The sequence below is a fragment of the Cariama cristata genome, unplaced genomic scaffold (assembly GCF_000690535.1).
Source record: "Cariama cristata isolate BGI_N322 unplaced genomic scaffold, ASM69053v1 scaffold197, whole genome shotgun sequence".
NCBI classification, from domain to species: Eukaryota; Metazoa; Chordata; class Aves; order Cariamiformes; family Cariamidae; genus Cariama; species Cariama cristata.
This window is the reverse complement of record NW_009625865.1, coordinates 5,782-32,893: the sequence shown is the minus strand read 5'-3', so window position 1 is coordinate 32,893 and position 27,112 is coordinate 5,782. Positions and strand designations below refer to the sequence as shown.

At 36.2% G+C, this 27,112-nt stretch overlaps 1 protein-coding gene across 1 annotated transcript in view; it reads left to right on the top strand.

Annotated features, from left to right (window-relative positions):
* RGS12 (regulator of G-protein signaling 12) overlaps positions 1–27,112 on the top strand; it is a gene marked incomplete at its 3' end in the record, with an annotated part of 60,771 nt that overhangs the window by 28,960 nt on the left and 4,699 nt on the right. Inside the window, exons 3-7 of the mRNA XM_009703755.1 lie at positions 7,657–7,678; positions 15,481–15,650; positions 18,866–18,958; positions 20,123–20,266; positions 25,875–26,054. Coding sequence (XP_009702057.1) covers positions 7,657–7,678; positions 15,481–15,650; positions 18,866–18,958; positions 20,123–20,266; positions 25,875–26,054 — 609 coding nt within the window. The remainder of the gene's footprint in view (positions 1–7,656; positions 7,679–15,480; positions 15,651–18,865; positions 18,959–20,122; positions 20,267–25,874; positions 26,055–27,112) is intronic.

The window sequence follows — 27,112 nt, the reverse complement described above, 5'->3', positions numbered from 1 at the left end:
TACCCACCTATTTGTTTCCACTGCATTTCTTCATGGTTTTAGATACTTCTAGAAGACAGCATTCAAAACTGCAGTAGTGTGCCTATTCAAACAAGTAATCAATCATAAAATAAACTTGGTCCGTTGTAGCAATTTGCTTATGTCTCTGGAATGCTTGTTAAAGTATGCTTCCTCCATTTTCATCTGCAATTAGCTTAAAATTTCTTCTCTGATCTCTCTAAATTAAATTGAGAAGACAGTTTTGCTGTTAACCAAGTCTCTTCGTCCTACATCCCAAAATGGGAAGATGTATAGACTTGAGCTGTCTTTTGCAAGCCAATCTTAATGTGAGATCTTGAGTAAAGGCTCTTAACTTCTTTTTGCATCATTTTTTTCCTCCATCTAAGTTCAGAGTAATATTTGCCTTCTTTATAGGGTTGTTTTTATACTAGGGGCTCAACCTAGGAACTGTATGGATGTGGGGGATTCTACTTGCTGCATTGAACAAGGGAGAAGATTCCTCTTTCCTAAACTACTACTAGTAAGTCCACCTTGGCTTTAAGGACATCCCACTAGCATATAAATGGCCACTAATCATTCTCAGTTTGCGATTCTGGTGTTTATTTTTAGCAGAACATTGTATTCTGATTGCTTAAAAAATAACAGCAATGAATGGTTTAGGTACAATCGCTATTGACTTGTGAATAGCAGTGAACTTCATGAAATCCTATACTTTCCATATACAGTCTCTTGAAGACACTGCTGTCACAGGCAAGTTAATAGCACTTCCCTCATACATTACAAGTAGCCTATTTTGTTCTCTGTTCCTCAGGCGCTGTGCACAGAACTGTCTTGCTGTCAGTTGAGTACAGGCTTGGGTAGTGAGGAAGGAAGGGCATCAGTTGGTTTCTGAAAGGAGAATTTTGTCTTTAGTGACAATGGGCTGCTCCTAGGTTTAACCAAATATGCCAAGTTTCCTTGTATTGCAGATTTTTACATGCAATTTATAGTGCTAACCACTGAAAAGTTAAGCAGAATAGACCATTTGAGGTGCTACTTTATTCTGGCTTGCATTATGTAAACCTCTGAAAATAGTGGTTTACTATGTAAATGTTTCTATAACTAATGCTAGGGTGATTAACTAATGTTTTTCTGAAAACAGTCTTGGAAATCTATTTTATTGAATACAGGACTGTCACACAATTCAACATCATTTTGTTTTCCTGATTTGTTATAGGAAACGCTTTAAAATACAATCAGCATGATTTATATAAAATGATCTAGCTTTTCTGGTGAGAGATAATTGAGATCTAATCTGAATCCCTGACAAACCACAGCTTCCTGCATTGGCCTGTTGCTATGGGTAACATAAAGGGAGTAAAATAGAACTTCATACGAAATGCCTTTAAACTTTACTGGCATGTACAGGCATGGAACAGGGTTGAATTTTTTAGTTTAATCTTTGAGAAGCTGATGTGTTAAGGAAATGCTTTTAACATATTAAGTGAAGATGAATTTAGGAAGAGTACTGTTAGGAAAAATAACTGCTGTTTCTTACGAAGAGCGGGTAAGTGATACAAATTATATTTAGCTAAGGCAAGTCATCGTTGCAGTGAGAAATTAGAAGAGGCTATTGTTATTGGCAAGAAATTAGAGAATGTTATCAGCTTCAGAATGCTTTTTGCTTAGCCTTTAAGCTTTTTTACTTTAAAGTATTTGAGTTAAAATTCCTTTGTAAATGCAAACATTGGGTTTTATTATCAGAGAACAGTAAAGAGAATCTTATTGTACCAACTAACATTGAGATTTTGAGATGCATTTATGAACTGTGCCCAATATGTGTAAAGCTAAAAAATCAGTATGTTTATAATTTGTGCCTATTTTTTAATTCTGTGCAATGTGTTTTGTATATGCTTTCTGTATCATTATATCAATATTATATCTTCAGGTAAAACTGTGTAAATTTTCTATATATCTTTATGAAAATAATTTTAGGGATGAATTTGGCATTTAAGGCACGGTGTTTATATGTGATAAGATTGGTTTTGTTTGGGATAAAAAGTTGAATGTTTATTTCTTAAAGGAATTCTAAATGTCATGTCATTTACTGTTCCTATGTTTTTTTTATAGATTCAAATATTTGACAAAAATATTTAACCTTCAGAGAAGAATGTATTCAGTAAAATTATTGTACAGTAGTTGTACTGTATTTTTTTCCTTGGGAATTCTTACATCTATAATACTTTTGTATTAACTATCTCAAATGCACTTCTTTCATGGTAGAGAATTGAAAAGACAAATTATGTAATAGTCCTCCTTTAAGTGGTGTTCTGAAGGGGCATCCTTCTCATAGAATTCTAAATATGAAATTAATTGCAATAATATTTTGAAACGAGGCTAAAAATACTATAATATTACTCTAATATTTAGGTGAGAAGTACATTTAAGATTGATTATTAGAAGGAAAATCTAGCAATAATTTATAAGTAATAGGCTTTATTTCTTATTTAAAATGTTAGAACAGTGTGTAGCATATTTTGAGACATGATCTCCCTCCCAGAGATCATTGGAGTTCATGGCATTTGTACAATGTTAATGCTGTAATGCATTTAAAAGGATAAAAATACAAGTATGTAATGTAAGTCCTGGAGTAATGTGACTGAAGATCTAGGGACCCGCTCATAATTCATACCTTGGCAAAAGGAGAAGGAGAAGTTGCTTCAGGTAATTTAGTAAGGAGTTTGAACAAAGCTAGATGCAAGCAGTCGACTTGAGTGATACTTTCCCTGAGCTAAGTGACAGAATGTTTGAAAGTTGGCTATTTGTATTCAGTCTGTAAATCTTCAGTGCTTCATGTCTTAAAGAACATGACAAGTTTCCCAAACTTATTTTGTGTATTGAAATCATATGAGAAAGTCAATTTAGAAGGTTGGTGGAGCTAAGTATGCTATTCCAAGCTGAAGGCTTAATTAGAGGGGCTTTGGTATAATAGCGTGAAGTATAATATTGTACTAGGTAAGTCTAACAGATTCTGAAGGCAGCAGAGAATTCTTTGGATGCAGCAAAAAGTTGATGTCTGTATTGGAAGAAAGTGTACTTTAGGAAGGACATATAGAGAGGTCATTTTAAGTCCCTTTTTCTCTGAATCTTTCTGGGTGCCCAGGAAAGAAATAGGTGTTTCTGTTTAGTCTGTGATTTTTGTCATTGTTAGGGTAGGAGAGAGGAATATGTCTTCGCTCTCCTTATAGATTTTTATCCCTCTGCATCTCAGAAGGAGCTGGAAATAGATATGTCTTTTTTCACTCAGGAAGGCACTCACTCACATTCTATTAGCACAGATGATTTCATGTTGCTCCACTTTATTGCTAAGGCCTGACATTTCCTAGTGTGTGTCACCTCTCCTGGTATCCCCATCGTTCCCTTTGTTCTACTCAAGTATTTGAGCATGACTTTGACTTGAATGACAAATCTTGAGGTGGAGAAAAAGGACATTTTTGTATTGTGTTTATCTGGGTAGTCTGTACACATGGATTTATTTGCTTAATGTAATGTCTGGGATATGGGTAGGGTATTTTTGGGTTCTCTGCGTGATAGTATTATGGCAGACTTCGACAGTACTTGGTTAGTTTCCTGGGACCTGATCCATGTAAAATGGAACACGTTAAATGGAACTAAGTGGATTTTCTGGATAAGGGTTTCTGTAAACTGAAAGATGTTGTCAGACTAGTTTCATGCAGTGGTACACACATCTAGCAGGTTGTAGACCATGAAAGCTAAAAGATATAGGCTGTTTCAACCTTATGAATTATTCTTCTTTATGCCCTCTCTCCCTTCGTACTGTGTTGTTGGTGCAAGATGATATGTTCTCTATTTCTATTCTGGGGGAAAAAAAAAAGTATGTACTCACAAGGTAGTTTTATCCCTGGTAGTTAATCCCTGGTCAGCTAATACTCTTTTAGACTTGTTGCAAGTGGATCCTGAACATGGCATCAAAAAACTCGTGGACTGTTCTGGTTTTTCCACCTAGCAAGGAGAGATGATACAAAGAGAAATTTTACATGTTTTCTCTTAATTAGAACTTTATGCTATCTAGTATCTGCTGAAGCATTTGCCAGTTTACAGAGACCTAGAACATCTTTTATGGTCTATGATAACTGGGAAGCCAGTGTTCAACTTGCTGGCCCTGGCACTGAGCTCCTCACTTGGATCACAGGGTTTAAGATTCTGTCCTGGAGTCTAGGGAAGAGGGTTGCATCCTTCACCTTTGTGGAGTGGGGGGTGTGTGTGTCTGTGTACCTCGGCTGCTGATCCAGCTAGATGAGCAAGCAGAGTTCCTATGAAGCGATATACTGGAAGACATTCTAGTTTTCCTAAACTAGATCTATTTTTTAAATTTTGTCAATTTGTTACCATCAGACACTTGGCATATACCATGAGCTTTTTCCTAAACCAATTTGGAAGTCAGGGTAATTTGAAGAACTAATTTCAGTTCTTATCTGATTGTGAAAGATTTGAGGGTTGAATGCAATTAGATTTTATCTCTGGGTGATAGTTCATATGTACATTCACCAAAGGAATACATATATGTCCTGTCATTTAGAATGAAATACTTAAATACTTTTTTTTAAATTTTCACAGTAGCCCTAACTGGCATGGGTTCATACCCTATCTTTCCTCATCTTTCAGAAATGGCTACATACAGGAGCTATTCCATTTTATAGCTTTTTAATACATATGTCTTTCAATAGCTAGTTCTTAATATGTGTGTGGTAAGTGTTAAATTTCATCAAATAATCAAACTTTATATGTATAGTAGAGCAAATTTTGTCCTGAAGAGCCTCCAGTGCTGGTAAGCGTGAGCGCTGAAGAATGAAAAACAGCCCTCAACACATAGTGATTTTTTAAAATGAGATCATCATAGTATTTAAAAAAAAAAATCTGGTCTTGCAACTTATACCTTTGGACAAATCTAGACAAGTTTCAGCTGAACAGTTTAGAAGAGAAACTGCTTTGTCTAAATGTGGACCGCATGGTTGATATTAAGATTTCGAAGTACTCACAAATGTTTTGAACATATTACTGTGAATTCTTACACAAAAATTACAAGCTTTATTTTCTAACTGGTTTTGTTGAATTAAGTGGATTTAGTTCAGTTACATAGAAGAATTTAAAGAAATGTTCTTAAAATAAATTTTATTCTGTGATCTACAGAAGTAAACTGATAATGCTGGGAACATTCTGGGTAGTTTTAGTGACACTGTAATGGAAAAACGCACCATATAGTAGGAATATATCAAAACCAAAGGGAAATTTAAAATATCTTAATAGCATAGGAATAGGTGGTTGATATTTAGATAAGAAATTCTCTTCTTCCTATGGGTACTTTTTTTTTGTTTTTAATGTTTAGACATAGTAATTACTAAGGCCTTGCTTGGAGAGATTTTAAGATGTTGATACATGTAATATGACATGCATTAGCCAAAGCATTTAAAATAAACACACAAAACTAACCCATGGTGTGTAGAAAGCCCACTGATTATCCTATGGTAAATGAATTGAGGTAAAACTGTATCTCAGTGTCCATAGAACTTAATTAAGTGGTACTATTACTTTAGTGTTTGAGCTTTTCTATGAAATCACACCATTTTTCTTTAAAAACTATATTTTACAATTGTTCACAGATTTTGAAAAAAGTAGTGTAAATATTCTTTTTACTATCATGAGAATCCTATTCATTTTACTTGATACCTTTCAAAAACACGAAGGAGAATTGTACTTGATGTTTGAATTTAGACTCATGCAAGCTGCCAAAGTAAATGACCATTCCTAGAATGTAGATTTTTTGAAAGTATTTTTATTTTGTTTTTGTCCAATGTGTAAACTGATACTATTACTTTGAGTCATCCTTTTCTTCATTCTTTGAGAAATGACATTGAAATTGTTTATTCATGAGCTGTTCTGTACAGTATGTGAATAAGAAACTAGAAGCAATCATATTTATGAAACAGATTTCACTAATGTAAATTAAATTTCCTAAATTACAGACATGAATTAAGTTACAGCTTCTGAATGCATAATATGCATGCTAGACTTTCTTGAAAAACAGAAGTAGAAAAGATGTCCCAAGCCTCACTGAAGAACTGTGCCCAAAACAGAAGTACTTTTTTGATACCTGAAACAGTGCTATTAAAAGAAGTGAGAGGCCTGGATACACTTTTGATAACATTATTATGCTTCACAGATTCAGAAGCATTTATTTTTGTGTGGTTAAACAAGAAGTGCCATAATTTTTTTTTTTTGATCTTTTCCATGAAAGATGTATTCATGTTTATCTGAACTAGCACCAGAGGAATGATGTCAATAGAGAGTAGTTTAGACTTTGAAAGTTTCAGAATACTTGTATTAAAAACTAGATCGGATCCTCTGATGGTGATGTGAATGGTGAGGCCACAACAGTTTATAACAAGTGATGGTTTTCATATAGTGTTAACAGCCGTAAGAGATCCTGCAGTGAAATAGAAAAGAGAAAGAAAGGAGATGATGTTACTCTTTGGAGGATTACTAAAGTTCTTTTAAGATTTTGAAGGGGAGAGGGAATGTTTGTTGTCAAGGCTGGAAAATACAGAAAAACTATGGAGAGAGAGCTTTTCTTTTCAGTTGTGTATATATATATGGCTTTTTTCTTCTGTGTGTTTTCCGTCTTGAAGACATTGTAGCTATTATAGGACATTCTTTCCAAGCTTTTTAAAGAGTAGTGCAAAATAAGAGAGTTTCTTTTTAACTATTTGGAAAGGTACTTAAAGTTTCAAGGACACTTTAAATGACCAAGAAAAGTTTGCCCAAACTAAAATAATGATAATTTTTGATTATTAAAAATCAATAAAAATAATTAAAAATCAATACCAACTTGAATCTAAAAATCCGCTGTCCTTCCAGTCCAGAGTGTCAAGGTGCAAGCACTGGAGTACGTGTTTGGGAAATTGTCACCTACTTGGTTTTACAGAAATGTTAGCTGCCTTGAGGTAATTTGTGATCAAATGTGAGAAGTTTAGGGTAGATAAACACATAAACTTCAACATTTCATTAGAAGACTCTTTGTCCTTGGAAGTTTGATGTCAAATGCTAGTAGAGATGGTGACAAGTTCTTACCTAGCTTGTTGGAAACACTCTTAACATACTTTTGGCTTTGTGGAAGTCAGAAGTGATCAGCAGGGGAAGTTTTCAGAGTCATCTGACTGACAAAATACCAAATTTTAATGTTGATTCCACATATCTCCAGATATTGCAGCAAAATAAAGTCTATGAGGTGTTGTTTTAATTTTAAGTCTTTGCAGGTCAGTTTTAAGGTATCTGCTTTCTCACATATACCAACCGATTGACTCTATTAATCTAAGAAGAATTGTTGGAAGTAGTGTAGCTACTCACAGCAGGAAGTACTTTGTCCAGTAAATATTAGTGGGATCAAGTTCCAGGACAGTGGTTAAAGGCCTGGGGTAAATTTCGTGGTGGGGAGGAAACACCTGTGAGAAAGTAATCTTTAGTTTTCCTCTCTCATGTTATCTGTTGTTAGTAAGATGATAAAAGTAGCTAACACTTCAAATATTACATGAAGCTCAGAGATTTCTAATGCTTGCCATGAAACTTAAATAACACTTATTTTTCTCTTTCTTATTGCAGTCAGCAACTGTTTCTGATGGAGGTAAGCTAAAGCTTGTTTTTACTTTTATAATGAAAAAGAATCCGTTATCCACATTAAGCAACTTAATATGTGGTAAATAAAGTGATATATTAAAAGATGTGAGTCCAAAGTGGTGCAGAACTCTGTGACTTCTTTGGGAACAGTGCCAGTGAAAATATTTCAGGATTATGTTCACATACTTTCAGTGATTCATTTGCATAATTTTTTGTGGCACATATCTCTATATATGCATGTTTTTATTATAACTAGGTTTCTTCATTCATAATAATAAAGAGACAGAGCTGGTAGACTTTCGTATAATTGGATGGTAGATAAAATCTTGTTTCCTGTTTTATTGTCCTTTACATACCCTGCTTGCTTTTGAAGAGATATGCTCTAGCTCCCAAGTTGTAAGTGGTGTTGGTGCATCTGTTGAGGTTGAAATTTCTTTACAGTGTAATGCATTTTGAGAAGGGGGTAAGTAATTTGGTATTTGTAAAATCCCAGCATGGAGCTTTTGGATTCTGGAGTACCTCTAAGTAAACTCCTCTTTATGTCACCTAAGCTTGTCTGTTTTGATTTTAACATGACTTTAATGTTTTAAAGGACATCCACTCTTTGTTAAACATTAGAATATGATTTCTCTGAACCTTTGAAATTAATTGAAACAGTTTAAGTATGGTTCCTTAATGGAATAAAGGAATTTGTATAGTTTAGGGTATACAAGAGATGGCTGTTCTCACTTGTCTTGCTTGGCAGGAGTTGATTCACTTGATCCTGCAGAGAAGCTTTCTTACATATTATTACGTTTGCTATTCTTTGACAACAGTACAAGAAAAATTTATTAAATAAAAAGGGGATGAAGTGTGTTGCTCTAATTAGTGTAGTGAAATTGAAGAAATATTTTGAAAGGTAACGATAATTTTTTCATATTACATGCACATGTAAGTGCAAAATCAGAAATACTGTTCACAAAATTCCATCATGTCCTAATTTCTGATTGCTTGCAAAACTAAAACTACAGTTGAGAGAAACATTACTGTTTTGGTCCTTTTGACAGAGCCATTTTCTAATGGCTGGCTGACTTTGTCAGGTGGTGTCCTTCTCTACTGCTGACACAGTCTAGTGATGTAACATTACTTCTGTCTAGATGCGAAGATAGACTCTATATTGTATCTGTCTTCTCTGCAAATTGACAGAAGAAGAAAACAGAAAATAATTGTGTCTATTCTGCTTTCTTCTTCTAAAATATAGCCTATGTTTTTGTGGAAAAAATATGTATTTTTTCCCCCAGATATTACCTGTTTGGTATAAAAATCAAGACAAAGCACAGGCTTTTTTTTTGTGTGTAAGTAGTTGAATTAAGTTCCAGGTGCTGAGAGGCAAAAAATCTGATGGATCTTTTTTAGCTTAAATGTAATGTACTCGTGTCTTGTCTCCACGACGGTCTTGTTCCATGTTAATGAAAATTATTTTACTTCTGTTACCTATCCAAACTTGGAGACCCCTGTGATAGTACTCATATGATAGTAATTTAAAGCTTTTTATGCTTCCAGTGAAAATGTAAAGATCTGACTTATTTTTGGTTCTTCCAATATGACTTTTGTATTTCTTTCCAATTCCATAGGTAATTGTGTTTTCACAATTAATTCTATACAGTTTTGTGAAGTCATAAAATCTAAGAGCCATGGAGGTTGCAGAGAAGAACAAACAATGTTAGATGCATTTTTCTGCTGAGTTGTATGACCTATTTTTTCAGCTAGTGCCAAAGATTTAACATGGACTCTGTCTTCATTGTTAAATGCTACTTAAGGTATGGGGGGTGGAATTCATGTAAAAAGCAGTAGTTGAACTATACTGAGTACTATTGAATCGATGCTGAAATACCTAGAAAGTGGATTGGAAAAATAAGAACCAGAGAGAGTGTAACCAGAAAAAGTGGAATTAAATAAAATCCCAATTCATTTCATTTAGAGCTGCATTGAGTAAAAAGCTCTGATTCATGTCTGAATTACATTTTCAGGCTTTCATTTTTTTTGAATATGTCACAGCACTGAAATTTTTCCAGTCTTCACCAATCTCACTAATTCATTAATAGATCCACAGATTTACACATTTTAGGGCATGTCCAGGTGAGAGAAATTTTCACTAGTGTAACATTACTATAGCAGTGCGTACTTCCCTTCCTATAATAAATCTTAATATTAGTATGTGTACATATAACTGGATATTATAAATACTGTTGTTAAGCTTTAGTCTGGGAAGGGAAATCCATGTGTAAAAAGTATTTAGTATGTGGTTATATGCATCCCTTCAGTATAATAGGAGGCATGACAGCTCTCGGTACATTTTCTTTCTAAGGTCATTGAAGCCTCATGTCATATGGTTTTTATTACATTAGAGCCAGGCACCAGAAACTATCTACTCCTTGTTGCATTTATTCCACATGGTAACTCAGCTTGTGAAAGGCTGGGATGTTCTCATCAGCTAAAACTGTGTACTTGGGCTTTGCAAGATAGGTAACATATAAAAGATATAGGTACTTGAATTAGTGTTGTTTCCAGAGATGCCGACCAGTAGCAACTTTTAACTGTAATTGATTTGCTTAATGAGTTGCAGACAATCAGAATGCAAACTGTAATGACGCTTAGATGCGAGGTCACTGCAGTGATCGGTTAGATAGATCAGTTAATCTGCAGCACCTATGCTCTAGAAATAGCAGAAATAATTTTACGTTACTACAGTGACCTGTAATTAGCAGATTTCTCCTACTTCCCATCTCGGAAACTGTGCATTCCTACTGACTGTAGGAATAGTGAGAGCACGTACACAGCGTGTAGGTGGTGGCTCATGTTTGAGCCCTGTGCCATCTAAATCATCACAGGGATGATCAATAGTCCCCAGCTAATGCCTGACTTTGGCTATTGATACCTAGATGGCACTTAACAAAGGGAAAACCTTAAGGTCAAAGGAGATAAAGTACATCATCATTCATCTCCCAGACAGACAGCTGGTGAGGTATCTGAGCTATTGAGAATGTCTTAAGTCAATTCTTACTTGCTATTCCCTACAGAGATCAGTTCCACAAAGCTGAAGTCTATTATTTCCAAATACTTAAGCATAACAGATACTATGTGCATGTCTTTTTCCGAAGATGCTGCTTTTGTGTAGTTTCTGCTGATTTTTCTTGTTAGTGTTCATCACTTTGAAAGAATTTTCATAAGGAAAAAATGTTCTTAAAGACTTTTTTTTCAAAGGAATCTGATGTTTACAATAATAAATAATGTAAAACTGTACTTTATTTAAAGTAACTAAAGAAGGCAGAGCAAAAAATCCGCAATGAAGTCCAAAATAAAACAAAACACTGTTTACACTTCTTGCACTCTAAACACAGATGGATTATTTCCTCCAACAGGTATAAGACTTATTTGTCGGTTACGTTGGCAGTGCATGCTTGCTGTAGCTGTGTTCCACTGTAACATAAATAATTCAAGTTCCTTTAGCAGCAGTGGCAAAAGGTCTTTTCTTTAAATTATTTATGTAGCATTTTATAATGCTTTGTGTGAAGTATTCTATTGCTTTCCTCTGCTTGAAGCCATGAGGGTAAAGAATCAATTTGTTTAGAATGGTGTTAGAGGCTACCAGGAATTGCTGGGGGGAAATGCGTTAGCTTCCCTTATCCCAAAGTTACAGAGGAACAATGTGCTGTACCGCAAGCCTTATCTGCACCCAATGGGTTCCGGGACGTTACAGCTGAACTTGGTATGGATTCAGAAGGATGGCTTTCAGTGAATGGCTTGAAGTATTTGATTAAGTGGCACCACAGTGGTTCTTATCAGCTTTATCCAGGTAATGTATTTAGTGATTAACTGGAATATCTTAATTATACGAATGTATGCATTCTGATAATTATAAGGAATATGTGTAGCTTCTCACAATAATAAAAAGTATTTGTAGGTTGAGAAATGTATATGGATTTTATAAACGAATGCATACAAAAATACCCTTAATTAACTGTATTCAGACTTACTGCTTTATATGATTTAAATAAAAACTTTTCAAAGCCATCTTATCCTGAATACTTTAAAGATTTTAATTGATTAAATGCTTGCATTTTCTTACATAATGCTGGTTTTGTGTAATAAATATTAAAACCAAGACCCTCCACAAAATATGTAAACACAAAAAGTGTAAACTACTGGGTTTTGAGGATTTTTAGAAAGCATTCTGCGTCAATTCTGTATTTGAAGAAGATAAATGATTTTGCACAGAAAGTAGTACTTCCTCGCTAGGTATGGCGGCTCTCAAACAGAACGGAAATAAATTTAGGTCCCTGGGATTTGGGATGCTTGAGTAAGGAGCCTCCTTTTACAGGTAATGCAAGATGAGTTGATGCTTCCACGCAGTAAGGAGATGGGAAGGCAGGCATTAGGAAACTTCAGAACACTGCTAACTTCTCCATGCACTTGAGTTGGGATTTCCACAGTAAACTCCGCTGGCATCCTGAGATTCCAAATGGCTAGTTTTCTTTTTTTAAACACTTAACAAGAAGGAGGAGGCCACTTTGCACAACAACCTTGCGGTTAGAACATTTGAGGGTGGGAATCAGGGCTCCGCATTTCCTAGAACGATCATCACAGAATGCTCATTAGACAAAATATGTGACTTGGTTGGAAATTTCCTGCTTTCCGAGGTGGGCTGTGTGTACCTGGGAATGCATGAGTTGTGAGAGTCAGGAAACCTGACACTGAAGTCTTACATTGGAAACATTCCTCTGTGAGAGGAGTGGAGCAGGAGTTACGACTTACGTAGTCTTCATTTAAGTGTGATTTGGATAAATTGTGCACTAGTGTTATAGTTGGTGAGGCTTTTTTTCTTCCCATCAGACCTTTCATCTTCTCTGATTCTAAATGGTATACCTGCACAAGGCTGTAAGTGTTTGAATTGCAACTGCTGATCTATGTGGTAAAAGAAAGGAAAATAACAAAGCCTTTTCTGGGAAACAACCTTGTTCCATATTGTTTTCAAGTTGAGAGGTACCCCAGCAGAAATCTACAGATTTTAAAAGCAAACTTACTGCTTTTTTGCTTTAAGGGATAACAAAGCAGTGTCAGGGTTAAGTGTGAACTCAAATAGTTCTTTCTGAAAAAATCTGAACTAGCTAAATAAAATCCACCAGAACAGAGACAGTTTACTGTGAATGAGTAGTCCCTTAATGCTGCTTTAACACATTGAAGGACCTGTGCCAGTAGCTCTCAAAGTTGTTGAAAATGCAGTCTTCTTTTGGTTCATTTGTTTTCATGGGACCTCCAGAGTCAGCAACATATCAAAGGAACGAGAACCCAGTGTAGTTTAGAGCAAATGTAACTCTGACAAGCTGGAGAAAGCAAGCAGCTGCTAGCAATTAAAGGTAGTTAGCAGTCACCCAGTCCTGTAAACTCTGAGACTGTAATTGCAGTTTGGTGTTCCTGCCCGCCATAGGGAAATCAAACAGCCACCACTTGGAGGGAGGAGGGTGAAGCTGTCCTGCTGATGTCTGCTGTGCCTACCATTTTGCAATACCATCTGAGTCCTAAGGCATCGTGACTTCTGGATTGAGAGTTGAGCACTTTGTGTGGCTACTCCCTAATTTCCTTCTGTCAGCCAAGTAGGTTTAAACAGTTTGGTATGTGGGTTGAGTTTACCTTTCTGATTTTGCCTGAAAGGAGCTAGGAAATTTTCATCATTCATCACTGCAGAATGCTGGGGATTGAACCCTCTAGGAGCGAGGCAGTATCTGAAACTGTTCCAGATCTATCAAGAAGTGGGTGTCTATTTATATATCCTGGACTGTAAAATAAAACATATCCACCTGCAGAGTTAAAGGAAAATACTTCAGATAATAAATTTAGATATGATTCTCTTCACATTCACATTAGCTTCTTTCACAATAGTTTCACTGTGGTGACAGGTATTCTCTCATGAAGCTAACAGTTGACTTAGCTATGCTCTTTCATATGTCTTAAAGGAAAAAGTGAATAAATATTTGTTATAAGAAAATTTGGCGTTATTTGCTGGGTGTTTATAATTAGCTTTGATTAATATGATGATTAGGCAAAGAGAAATATTTATATACTTGATGTGTTATTATGGTCCTTAAATATTGTCCTTGTTGAAAATACAGAGTTACATTTTCATTCTTCCCTAATCTAATTCTGTATCTTTGCTTTATTTTGTCTCATTTTTGTCTTAAATAATAGCTTTGCTTGCAGAAATTTGTAGTATTTAACTGTTACATCTTAGTAAATATTTCTGAGCTATAGAATACATTTAAAAATGAAGTTCCAGACTATTTTTTTTTTTTAATTTTTCTTATCTTTACAACTGTCTTTATAACTTTTTCCTATGCCTGTAACTATATTTGAATGGTCCTTTTTTCCAAAGTTCCAGGGAGGAACAGTGGTGTTTTGTAACAGAATTTGGAAATGCGAAGTGCTTTGAAATATATGTAACAGAAAAGGACGCCTTTGGAGATCTTATAAAGTAGTAATTTTGGTGAAATTACTCCTTGCTTTAGTTAGTCCAGATGATTATCTAAGAAAAATAAACAACAATAAAAATGTCCCTGTGAAGAATAGGCCATTTCTTACTGGTTGTGCATTCAGTTTTCTCAATCAGTTTACATTTATAGTGAGATGTATATTTGCTTTTCCATTTGGCATAGAATTATTGAAGAGATAATCTGTTTTATTTAAGAATATTATTTTATCACATCTATTACTGCTAATTTTTCAAAGAATTGAATGTCTGCCTTTTTTTTTTATCCCTTCATCACAGGATCTCATTCAGTTTGGCATCTCTGTAGTGCGATCTTTCCTGCTCAAAGCAGGGCCTGTTATGAGATCAGACCGGGTAGCTCAGGGCTTTATTTAGTTGTGTCTTCACAAGATATTTTTTTTTTGTGTATTGTGTTTACTGAACTGCAACAAAGATGATCTGGGGTTAATACTTGAAATTATTAGTTATGCTGCTACACAGGGTTGTGTTTTCCTGAATTCTCTGTGGCTTCTTCTTAATTTGTTTTTCGGAATACAAAGAGCACTTCTGTTTTTTTCAAAATCTAAGGAATCTTGTCATTTCTCAGCTTCAGGTCCCTAGATTATTGCACTATGTTGGCTTGAGTCTGGAAGGGAGTCACAATCTCTGCTTTTATCAGAAACCATGATAAATTGAGGATCTCTGATTTGATACCTCTACTTGCCATGGATGAGGAAGGCATCCATTACTAGCTCATTTGCCTTAGTATTCTTTTCCTCAGTTGACTCCTTTCCTAATTTTTCAGTATTTCACAGGAATCTTTCATTTCCATGAAAAACTTCACAGAGTCCCTGTGTCTATTGATTTAAGAGTATATGAAATTTTGCTATCTCCTATCTCCAAATAGGTTTTTGCTCACTTTCTGGTGAACAATGAGTTCTTGAAGCTCTACCTTCCTTGGATAATCTTACGAAGGATTGCAGTCCATGGGGTGAGGAATGTGAGCAGAAAAATTTGTCAAGAAAAAATATTTCCTTTTGTGCCTGCCTCTTTTGCTTCTGGCAGGGAATTGCTTTTAAGACACTAATTTAATTTCTTTGAAGTGGAGCAGAAGAAAATTGAGAGATGTTTGGGGTTGTTTTTTCTATGCAGGTGCTCCTAACAAAAATGAGGAGGGATATTTTGAAGTCTGCACTACTGTGAGCTTGAGCAGGAGGTGTGGTAAATCAAGTAAACAATGCTGAAGAGTAAAAGTGAATGATACTTTATTGACAGATTTGTTCATTTTTTTTTTTTTTTTTTAACAGAGCTGAATAGTACTGACTTAAAAGACTGCATCAGTGAAAACAGCCTCAGTAGCAATGCTAGTCTTCCCAGTGTACAGAGCTGTCGACGACTTCGAGAGAGAAGAGTTGCAAGCTGGGCTGTTTCATTTGAGCGTCTTCTTCAGGATCCTGTTGGTGTTAAATATTTTTCGGTAAGTTTTCAGGGACTGTGAGAGGCCTTTCAAAATACCTGATACTGCTGCAGTAATTTTCCTGTATTCTTTTTTCTTTCTTGACACTATCCTTACATAGGACAAGAGATTCTTACTGTTCATTCTTACACAGTCATTATCTGAGCGTCTAAGTTTAAACTCGTTTACAGTTGAATAAGAGTTCATAGTAATACGCATATTGCCATGCATTTCTGGATAGCAAAAGTTTCAGATAAAAATGGAGGCTGTGTTTTGCTTTGTAGCTGAACTTTTAGAAAGCTTCCCCACTGTGTAAAACAATTACTTTTTGCTATATTTGCATCTGTAGCCTTTGTGCAAGAAAAAGGTGGTAGTTTCAGTAGTTTCCGAAGAATTGGTAATCTATTCACATTTACCTACTGAAATGTTGGAAGCCATGTAGAAGATTTTTTCAGTGATATAGTGGCTTATCTTCCTGCAAAAGTTGTTAGAAATATTTTTTAGAAGTAATTAAGGTAGCTAAGAGCACTGGTTAAAGCTGCAGCTTGCAGGAATAGTGTTGAGTACTTGCAAAGCATAAATGAAGCTTCTTCATGGCACGTTTATGAAGTTGTAAATAGCATCACCTCTAGTTTATGCGTAAGGAAATAGAGATGTATACACTTTTGCATTGTTGCACTGAGAGTATGTTGCTGATTCTGAATATGCTACACAAAGACAATTTGTGCTGTCCTAATAATTTTCACAAAGAGAATATAAAAAACCTATGGTGTAGGAGATGTCGATTGTTGGAATCTGCAGTAACTCAGGAAGACTCCTTTACCTGATACAAACGTATTAAAATACCAAAATGATTAATAAGCAGACTTCCATCTTAACTGGTGTGGGGAGCCAAAAACAACATTAACAGTGAACACCTGTTTGAGGAACCAGAGAAGATGAAAGCAAAAATTATTTATCCTAGATATTATGTTCCCTGTCTTTCCATTTTTCTTAGCAGAGTAGCCTAAGAGTTATTAGCATTTCTGCTTAGATACTGAGGCTTTTCGTCAGGCTGAAAGAAAAATGACAATTCTCATCTGATGTTGGAGTCCACCTGAAAAATTATGTAGTTTGTGGGGGTGCTACTGAAAGTTTAGTTGCCTTTTCTAATTACTTGTAAGCCATCAGTAAACTTAGTTATGTACACTTAAGAAATTGCTGCAGCAGTTTTTTAGTACTATGAAAGTTCAAAACATACTAAAAACTTACAAAATGACATTAGCTACATTCTTAAATTTTCAGATTAAAAGGTTAAAGTTACATTACATTTCAGCAAAAGACAACCTCAGATATTGAAAAAGTTTTACTTTTTTCTCCCCCATTTTATTCTAATGAGAAATTATTTTTATAAACATTTCAAAAGTGCCTGTGTAAAGAAATACCCACTTTAAAGAACAATTAGGGAACGTTGAAGTTTATTGTGTGCATTACCATTTTCTTGAGGCCCAGGAGAGATCCAGAGCCATTGCTTAGATTTGCTTACAGCTATCATAACACTGCAGTTACAGATTTCTGCCAGTATTCAAGAACATTGAAACATCAGCATTTAATTCACGATTACATAGTAAGCATCTTGGTGCATTTGGGATTCAGCATGCATAGGCTCTTCCTGAGGACAGCTTTGTCACAGAACAGGAATTACTCTCTAAGAAGAAGAGATTTTGCATGTTTTGCAAATACTCACATTTTGCATAATAGTCTGCTGATTAGAGCAGGCATCCAGGAAATGAGAGACCTGATTGCGAGTTCCCTCCTCAAGTGGTTCAAACCAACATCTCCAACTTCCCAGCCATCTGTGACAACTACTAGGCTACGTCATATTCCGACTGGGGCACCACTTGGTCTTCCTGATGAAGCTGAATTGTACAGCCAGCTGTGCCCCCATCGTGTGGCCAGAAAAAAAGCAAGGAGGAGATTGAATGTAGATTTGTAGTGAATGCACTGAGGGGGGAAGTAGGCAGTGGGGTTCCAGTTCCTGCTCACTAATTTGATTCTCTTTTAATTTGTAATTACATGTAAAATGCAGAAATGTCCCCTGACTACTCTCTGGATTGTCTTTTATACATTTGGTGTCTCAGGTTAGGTACCTGAAGAACTTTTAGTTTAAATTGAGAGCTTGCTAGTGGATTTAGACTCCCTGTATTGTAGTTTATCTCAATTGCTTTCTTACAGCTGGAGTCCCTAAACTCTATGTAAGTCTTAAAAGCATAAATAAAGATAAATTTTAAGTATTTCTGTGAAGATTCCTCTTACGCTACTTTCTGAAACTGACTTGTATTTTAAGGAAGCTTGAGTGATACCAGTGTGACACCTGAGTGAAGGTTGTGACTTGTAGGCTGATTAAAATAAAATTTCCAATTAAACACTGATACCTAAAGCCCTGAAGTATAAACAAGCATTGTTCCAATTACATGAGTGCCTAGATAATTCTTTTAGAGGACCAAATTAATTTTTTTTTTATAGCTTCCCCCCTCCCAATAGTTAAAATGCTTTCAAGAAACATATGCTGAGACAATATTGAAAATTGCAGATTTGAATCAGGGACAGTTTGTGGTTATACAATTTCCCAATTGAATGGGGTCCCAGTCTTCATTTGGACTTTCAAATGCTATAATATAAATGTCCTGATTATTGTGTGTGGTACTGGGTTTTTTTCTTTTTTCCTCTAGGAATGTATTTTCCAAGGAGAATCTATGTAAAGACACCAGCAAGCAGTGATAGAATTTTTGTAGTTGCCATGTGATGCAGAAAGACACTGTAATGAATACTGAATTGATTATGGGCACTGCTTGATAAACACCTACTCTATTATACTAGTAGAACTGCAATTAAAGATGACTGGTTTACACTGTAATTTTTAAATGCACTTTAAATTATTTAAATTTTTTATTAGAAGTTTATTCACTAGTTTATACACTACTTAACATGAAGTTTCAAACTTTGTGCATGCAATATATTTGATTGTAACTTGATGGATTCTTCTCAACTGTATACATTTAAAAAGAAATGAGAAAGAGGAGAAGCACTAGGCGTATATTGGACATGCATTGATTTTTACTTTAGAAGAAAACTGTACTGTGAAAGTGATTGAAATGTTACCATTACGCAAACTTATCAAGCATTATAAATATGTTGTTTGAAACGGCAAGCGACTACTTTTCTTTGAGACATTTATTTGTGTATTTTTCCCCTAGGAATTTCTACGGAAAGAATTTAGTGAAGAAAATATTTTATTTTGGCAGGCCTGTGAATATTTTAACCATGTACCTGCACATGATAAAAAAGAGGTAAGTCAATACTGTATTTCAAATACATAGTATTGCTTCTTCAAAAATTGTTCTTCTTCAAGATTATTGAAATTATTTGAGCTGTGCAAGGTCTCTGTAATGTGACTTCACTAAAATAGGATTGGAGCCTCAGCCTAATTTTCTCAGTCCTCTGAGAGTACTGTCCCAAGTTTAAGATGTTGGGTATATTTAGACTGCAGTGAAATGCTGAGGTAGCTCTGTAAGAATGAGCATACTGGATGTTGAAAAATGGCTAGCTGCAGTAGCCCAGTGCAAGGGAGTGCAGAGCAAGTTAACGTGTCAACAAGAACTGAAAATTACCCTCTATTCTGCTCTTTCAGCAAGACTGCCTCTACTAGCCAAGATAATGTGTTTATCACTAACTTAGATATATTTACTGCCATAAGTGTAGTCATGTCTTCTCACAAGTTATAAGAATCTCCATCTCATCCTTTTAAGAGAGTCCTACATTGGTCAGGCATTTCTGGTGAATTTTGGGTAAGTTTGCAACACTTCTGCCTACACCACAGCCAAATCTAGTCAGATTAACACTGTGGAAACAGTTTCATCTTCCAAGTCCTTCTTTGCTCTTTTGTGGACTGTTGAGTTTTTTTTCCCCAGTTTCTTCTGTCTTTGAACAATGTATTTTCTGAACAGCACCGTTAAGGGCTCTGAGCTCAGTTTGGTGTTTTTTTCATTATCTCCAGAATGTGGGTGTTTCAAAGTAAACCAGTTAAAAATAGAGCCTGGATGTTTTTGACTGTGAATATTCATATATATATATTTACTTATTTCTAACTTGTAGAAACTGAAGCTTAGAGGATTTATTTAAATAGTAACTGCTATGTAAAAGGTCTAAAATCTAAAAAATCTATTCTCCTTTGTAAGACAGCATTTGATGTACTTCACTGTTATTATTTTCATAGTTTGATTATTTTAATTTTTATTTTTATGGCAACTTTTACAGCTTAAGAAATATTTGATGAATATTTATAACCCTATTTATATGCCTAAAACTAACAAAAGCTGTTAAATGAAAAATGCTTATATGTTAAGGAAACTGGAATGGCTGTATATTTTTGGGTGGAATGTACCAGTGTAAGAAATGCCTGTCTAAAAATGTGGTTTTAAAGCAAACAGACATTTAGCTTTTCTTTTCTGTAGCTTTCTTACAGAGCTCGAGAGATCTTCAGTAAATTCTTGTGTAGCAAAGCTACAACCCCAGTTAATATTGATAGCCAGGCACAGTTGGCAGATGATATTCTCAATTCTCCACATCCAGATATGTTCAAGGAACAGCAACTTCAGGTAACCGTAGAAAACATGACTGCTGTACATTTATGTCTATTATCTTTTCCTTTGAAGTACTTTAAAATCTATAAAGGTAGTTTCACATACTGTATATTTTACTATGTATAAAAAGAAATTGACTTCAAAGATCACAAAGATTCTGTTAGCAGACTAGAAAAAGAGGATATAATGGAAGGCTGCTTGACTGTTTTTCTGTACATTTGCGTATGTGCAGAAAATTGCCATTAACTACAAAATAATCTGAAAAATATTATTGAAATGAAGGTTTAGTGCAAGTAAATAACTCCATGTGTTGCAACATCATTGCATGTAGTTTTTGCACATGGTTGCTTATTCTTTTCTTTAGTGGACAATTGTGTACACAAATAGTGTCTGATTTTGGTTAAAGTGGTTTGTAAAATATGTCTGTTGTTATTAAAGGAGTCCTTCCCTTATGCTTTAATAGAACTGTCAGACAAAGAGCTTGTTAAAACTGTTGGCATCTGAAGACCTCTGAAGTGGATGTATTTTAAATAATTATTGATGTTCAGAACAGAACAGTTATGTAACAACAGGATACACTTTACATTTTCTGTAGAATTTAAATTTCTTTTTTTCTTTTAAGTAATCTCTTTGGTAACTCTCCCACCTTAACAATTTGTTAGTAGAAAAAATTTTGAGATCGTGTTATTTAGAAATCAAGTATATAGCTTTAACTACATAAATGAAGCAGGTCGCAATCTTAGTCTCTGTGCAACCTCAGATCGCATGCTTTTGGGGCAATCTGAGGAGGTGGGTATAGTGTCTTCCTCCATCTGCGAAGTGGAGATAGAAAGGTAGATCTAACTGCTGGTCTGGTAGCTTCTAGCATTACAGCTACCCACCATGCACCTACAGAAGCCTGAAGCTTCTGTGGGAATTACCAGCCATGATCTTCCCAGACATTTTTTCATGCGTTCCTCATCTTGGCTTTGTGGTGCCCATGCCTGAATTCCTCTTCATCCTCTCCCGGTTGTTTGGTGGAGCAGATGGTGTTCTTAGGAGTCTGGTGGCTGGGCTGGTGCGGGTTTTCTTCCTTCTTTGGAAATGCTCTGTCCTCTAGGTTGGAGGGCTCATAAGGTGGGTGAAAATGCTGAAGTGAAGTGCTGCTGTGGGTCTAATCCCAGCCACGTGGCCTCTCTGGACCTGACCTGCTTATCTCAAATTGTCAATGCCTGTGTAGTTCTCCTGTGAGATCCCTCAGTCAGGCCTGTTCCTCCCACTGAAAAATTAGATGAAGCAAAGATGAAAGTTCATTCTGCCAAAATAAGTGGCCTTGGAGCTATGTGTGCCAGTTGAGGTACTAATGGTGTGTTGCCTGGCTGAGGTCGGTACTGTGTAATCAACTGCCTTGATGGCCCTTAATATCTCGGTTTCACTAAGTGGTGGTTCTGCAGTGGATCACTTTTGTGGTCCCGGTGGGTGATATGACCTCAGGAACACAGAACTGTAGGTGTGTGTAGTTAGCACAACATGCCCGCAGACTTTTAAAAGTTCAGCTCGCAGTGGTGACACCGTATTAATAATGCGAAGGCTCTGCATTTGTGGTCTTTCGTAAGATTTTTCAGATTTCAGCACTGAACATAGAGTGCCAGGGTGCTGATCTGTGGTCGTTGTTGGACAGGCGTTATATGATGCTGGGGAATAAGGAATTGCTGTAAGGCTGCAGTGGAGTTGCAGAAGTGTGTGTGGGAAAGTTCCTTGGAAGGCACTGCTGAAGCCATTAGCTCTCAAGCTCTGCCTATTGGGAATGCTGCTGGAAGTTGCTTTCTGTCCATAGCCTGACAAATTTGCCCTTGATCCTGTTGTTAAAGGTGTTGCAATATGACAGTGTGGATGTAGCCAAAATGTCTAGTTAGGATTTCACTGTTTCTTAGAACAGAAGAACAAGTATTTTGAATGTTTCTGGATGCAAGACAGTGTACGTCACTTGAAGATACTAAAATAAGAATAAAATATCATTTACTTCTTGTAGAGTTGCATAAATGGATGTAAGTTTTTCTACCCTTGTTTACGTGTAAAGTTCAAATTCTGCTTTTATAAGCTATATTTCTCTTTCTCATTTTTAAGAACAAGAAATAGCATCTGCTAGATTTTTGCAATAAGCAGAAGTCATTAACATGTGTAAATTAATATGATAATAGTGCTAAATGTATGAAATTGGGGAAGTAGTGTGGGCTAGCAACGAAGCAGGGCAGATGATTATCAGCTCAAGTTAAAGTAGTTAAGCTGTCATCACTCTGTCCAGCAAAGTTAAAAGATTGGAATGTTTTTGCTGTATTAAGTATATTTAATCTGCAGACTTCATGTCTGCAGTAACTCTCTTTGTGTCTCTTAGGAAGAATAAAGAAAAATATTGCAGAGAACTACGTAGCATGGAATAACAATTTTATCATCTTTTAATGTGAGATTCTGTGTCAGGAGACAACTCTGAAAAGCTTTGTTTTTCATGCTGAAAATGTATTAAATTTAACGTGTTAAAGGTTAACTGCATTGTAAAATAGTGTCTTATATTTTGTGGACACAAATTGCATTTAGCTTAAAATATTGTGACTTGTTGAGTGTAACCTCTGTACATTTCATTTCCTTGAAAACCTCAAGGACAGGTGAAGTATTTTGTATTTTTCATTTAGCTTGGTGTTTGCATCTGTGTTGATGTGTGCAGACTGCAGTTACTATTTTTTGCTGACAACTAACCTTGTGTCAGCGTTCATCTATGAGTCTGTGAGACTAAGGCATTTTGATATCTTGTAATTGCTCCTCTGTATTTTACTCTATTTTGGCAATATACCACAGTGTTATTATTTGAGTTCAAGAGAACTCAAGAAACATTTCCAAGCTATGAGAGTTGTGTACACTGAATAATTTGTTGAACCTTGACCTGAAGACTACATGTGTGCTGAAACTAGTTGACTTTTTGAAATTTGCCAATGTACCTGTGATCAGAGGACTGGATCTTTCATAGTATGAGAGAGATATTCCTCTTTGTGAGCAGTTTTTTTTTAAGTGGGAAGAGTCATTGACACCAGATTGCCTCTTTGACAGTTCATTGAGGACACATTAGTCTTTGTGCTGAGCTGTTTCAGCATATTAAGCTGGCAAAATTAACCTTACAAAAGTATTTTTCCCATAGTTTACAATGTGGAAAACAGTTTGTTAGAGGACCCAACAAACACAACCTAAGGTAGCACCTAAGAGGGTATGGAAATATATGGGGGGAAAGCAAGAATGTGGAAGTCAGCATTCAGTTTGAATTAGGTTTCTCTGGCACTGCAGCATCTTGCTGTTTGCCAGAAAAGCTTTAGGCTGATGCTTGTTGAGAAGGGTGTCTCTGCACAATCTGAAAAACGATTTCCATCTGCACCTGGCCACTGTGGCTTAGTGATGGACTCTTGGGAATGCTATAACCAGTTAGGTGGTGCATACGGTTCTTTGCTTGTAGGAAGTTTGTCATGTCCAAAGGAGGCGGCATTCATACTGTTTTTTCAGATCAAGCAAATCACTGGAGAAGATATAAAGGTGAAAGTATGAATTCACTTAGAACTATAGGTTTACAAAAATGGAACAAGAAATTCAAACATTGTTATAGCATTTAAGAAAGAACTTTTCTTCCTTTATTTTCATAAATTCAGCTTTGGCTAAATTAACCTCAGACATTCGCTCCAGGCCTGGTATAGAACTGCTTCCTTCCTATGTACTTAAAGATAAATGTTGGTCTCACCCAGAGCAGCCATTTTATGTACACAGTTCTTTTTCAAGATCTTGGTTTTACAGCACCTTGATTATTGAATCTTCCAAAGATAATGATCATCTTTTTCCTATGATTGGAACACGAACATTACATAATCCTGTAAAGGACTCTTTGCTCCTCCCTGCATCAGTAATTAACCTTGTGTATCTTGTATCATTGCATACATATGGGGTTACAGCACTGGTGGATAAAGAAAGAGCAACTGATGTCATCTACCTGGACTTGTGCAATGCATTTGACATCGTTGTCTTTAAATTGGAGACACATGGATTTGATGGATGGACCACTCGGTGGATAAGGAGCTGGCTGGATGGTTGCACTCAAAGAGTTGTGGTCAACAGTTTGATGTCCAAGTGGAGACCTGTGACGAGTGGTGTTCCTCAGGGGTCGGTGTTGGGACTGGCCCTGTTTAACATCTTTATTGGCGACATGGACAGTGGGATTGAGTGCACCCTCAGCAAGTTTGCCGGCAACATCGAACTGTGTGGTGTGGTCGACACGCTGGAGGGAAGAGATGCCATCCAGAGGGATCTTGACAGGCTTAAGAGGTGGGCCCATGCAAACCTCATGAAGTTCAACAAGGCCAAGTGCAAGGATCCTGTACCTGGGTTGGGGCAATCCCAAGCACAAATACAGTCTGGGCAGAGAACAGATTTGAGAGCAGCCCTGAACAGAAGGACTTGAGGGTGCTGGTTGACGAGAAGCTCAACATGAGCCTGTGATGTGCGCCTGCAGCCCGGGAAGCCAACCATATCCTGAGCTGCATCAAAAGCAGTTTGAACAGCAGGTGGAGGGAGGGGATTCTCCCCCTCTGCTCTGCTCTGGTGAAACCCCACCTGCAGTACTGCCTTCAGCTCTGGGGCCCCAGAAGGGGCACAAGAAGGACATGGACCTGTTGGATCAAGTCCAGAGGAGGTCCGCAAAGATGATCAGAGGGCTGGAGCACCTCTCCTATGAAGATAGGCTGAGAGAGTTGGGGTTGTTCAGCCTGGAGAAGAGAAGGCTCCAGGGAGACCTTAGAGCAGCCTGCCAGTACCTAAAGGGGCCTACAAGAAAACTGGGGAGAGGCTTTTTACAAGGGCGTGCAGTGATAGGACAAGGGGCAATGGCTTTAAACTGGAAGACGCCAGATTTATATTTGATATAAGGAAGAAATTCTTCACTGTGAGGGTGGTGAGGCACTGGAACAGGTTGCCCAGAGAAGCTGTGGATGCTCCATCCCTGGAAGTGTTCAAGGCCAGGCTGGATGGGGCTTTGAGCAACCTGGTCTAGTGGAAGGTGTCCCTGCCCATGGTCGGGGAGTTGGAATTAGATGGTCTTTAAGGTCCCTGCCAACCAAACCATTCTGTGATACTGTTGCATATTGTGATTACATCATATTCCCGAGATTTAGACCATAAACTTTTCTTCTTCACAACTACCTTAAAGCACACTTGTATAATTTAATCCTGTCATATATAGTACTGATGTAATAATCTTTAAAAAATATTTAAAATGGCTAGCTTGCCTACGTGCTTCACGTAGAATGTACAAAGGCATAAATGCCATAAAAGATGACTATGAGGATGGCGTCAGGACTCTACAGCATTTCAGCTTCGCATGTACTTTGCACAAATCATAGCATTTTTCTGAACCTGTGCTAAGGGAATAGACCAAATTATGTTTAACTTTAAATTGGTGCAGTGTATTTAATCAGGGCTAAACAAAGTCATGCCTACTGCTGTTTACATGTTAATGTCCTACATTTTGTGGGAGTTGGTGGTTGCAAAATAGCTTCATTTTATTGATGTGTTATTTAAGCTTATGTAACCATTATCCATTGCATTTTAATTTCAGATCTTTAACTTGATGAAGTTTGATAGCTATACTCGCTTTCTCAAATCCCCCTTTTACCAAGAATGCATCTTAGCTGAAGTAGAAGGTCGTCCTCTTCCGGATCCTCAACGTGTTCCCAGCAGCCCCACTTCTAAACACAGTATCGGTTCAGAGAAGTCCAATATCTCAACACCGAAAAAGGTTACCTTTGTATTGTTTTATCTGAAAACTATGTTCTTAAATAATGTTTTTAAAGTCCTTCAGAAGATCAAAGATAATATATAAATACAATTAGAATGTTTGTTTAGTGGTGCTGGCAAATCTAATTAGAAAATCTTTGTGTACTCAGGAAAATACTTTTTTTTTAAATCCGTATCTTTGAATCAGATTTCTAGTTATTAACTTCATGAATATAATTTTAAGTCTTTGTTGTTATTTAAATATATGTGTACAAATAAAAAAATGAGGATTATTTTAATGCATCAGTTCAGAAGCTTATTTGGATTGAATACTGGAATTAAGATGTGATATTTTAACCTTTGCTGAGAGCAGACAGTTTATCAGAAATTACTGTGGAGAAGGCTTAACCTAATCTAACTCATCTTTGCAGAGGATAGTTTTTTGATTTCTTAGCCCCTACTGAGCTAACATAATTCTGTGTAAAACAGATACAGTTGCTTAAAAATTAGACCTGTATCTTACTGGTCTCCTAACATTATTTAGAGTTTATTTTTTCTTCATGTAGATAATAACACCATAGTATTACATAACTGTACGGGTAAATTACAACTTTGTATTTTTCATGTCAATCACTGCACATTAGCCCATCTGCTAGTATGTATTCTTATGACTAGGAACCTTTTTAAAAGTAGCATTTTAAGGAATACTCTAATAATCTAACAAGAATAGTACTTGTTAAAAGCAAGTTTAGTTTAATATCAAACATTCCTGATGTTTGTATTTGTCAGCTCTACTAAATACTTTGATTATACTTGTAAATGTTGAACAATACTTTGTCATTGTCTTTAAATGCAGTTCATGTTCAAGCCTAACCTAGGAAAAATGTCTGAAATACTGAAATGAAATTATGTGTGTTAAAAGCAAGGCAAGTGGCCTTTCCACATTAACTTAGGCATTACTGCTGAGCTGTGGAGACTTCTTTCATGTTTGCAGGAACTCTCTGTGGCTTCTTTCCAGCTACTGTTTTGCACTCCCTACCAAGTAGCTTATTTCCATCTGTGTATTTCTTTTTGTTTCCA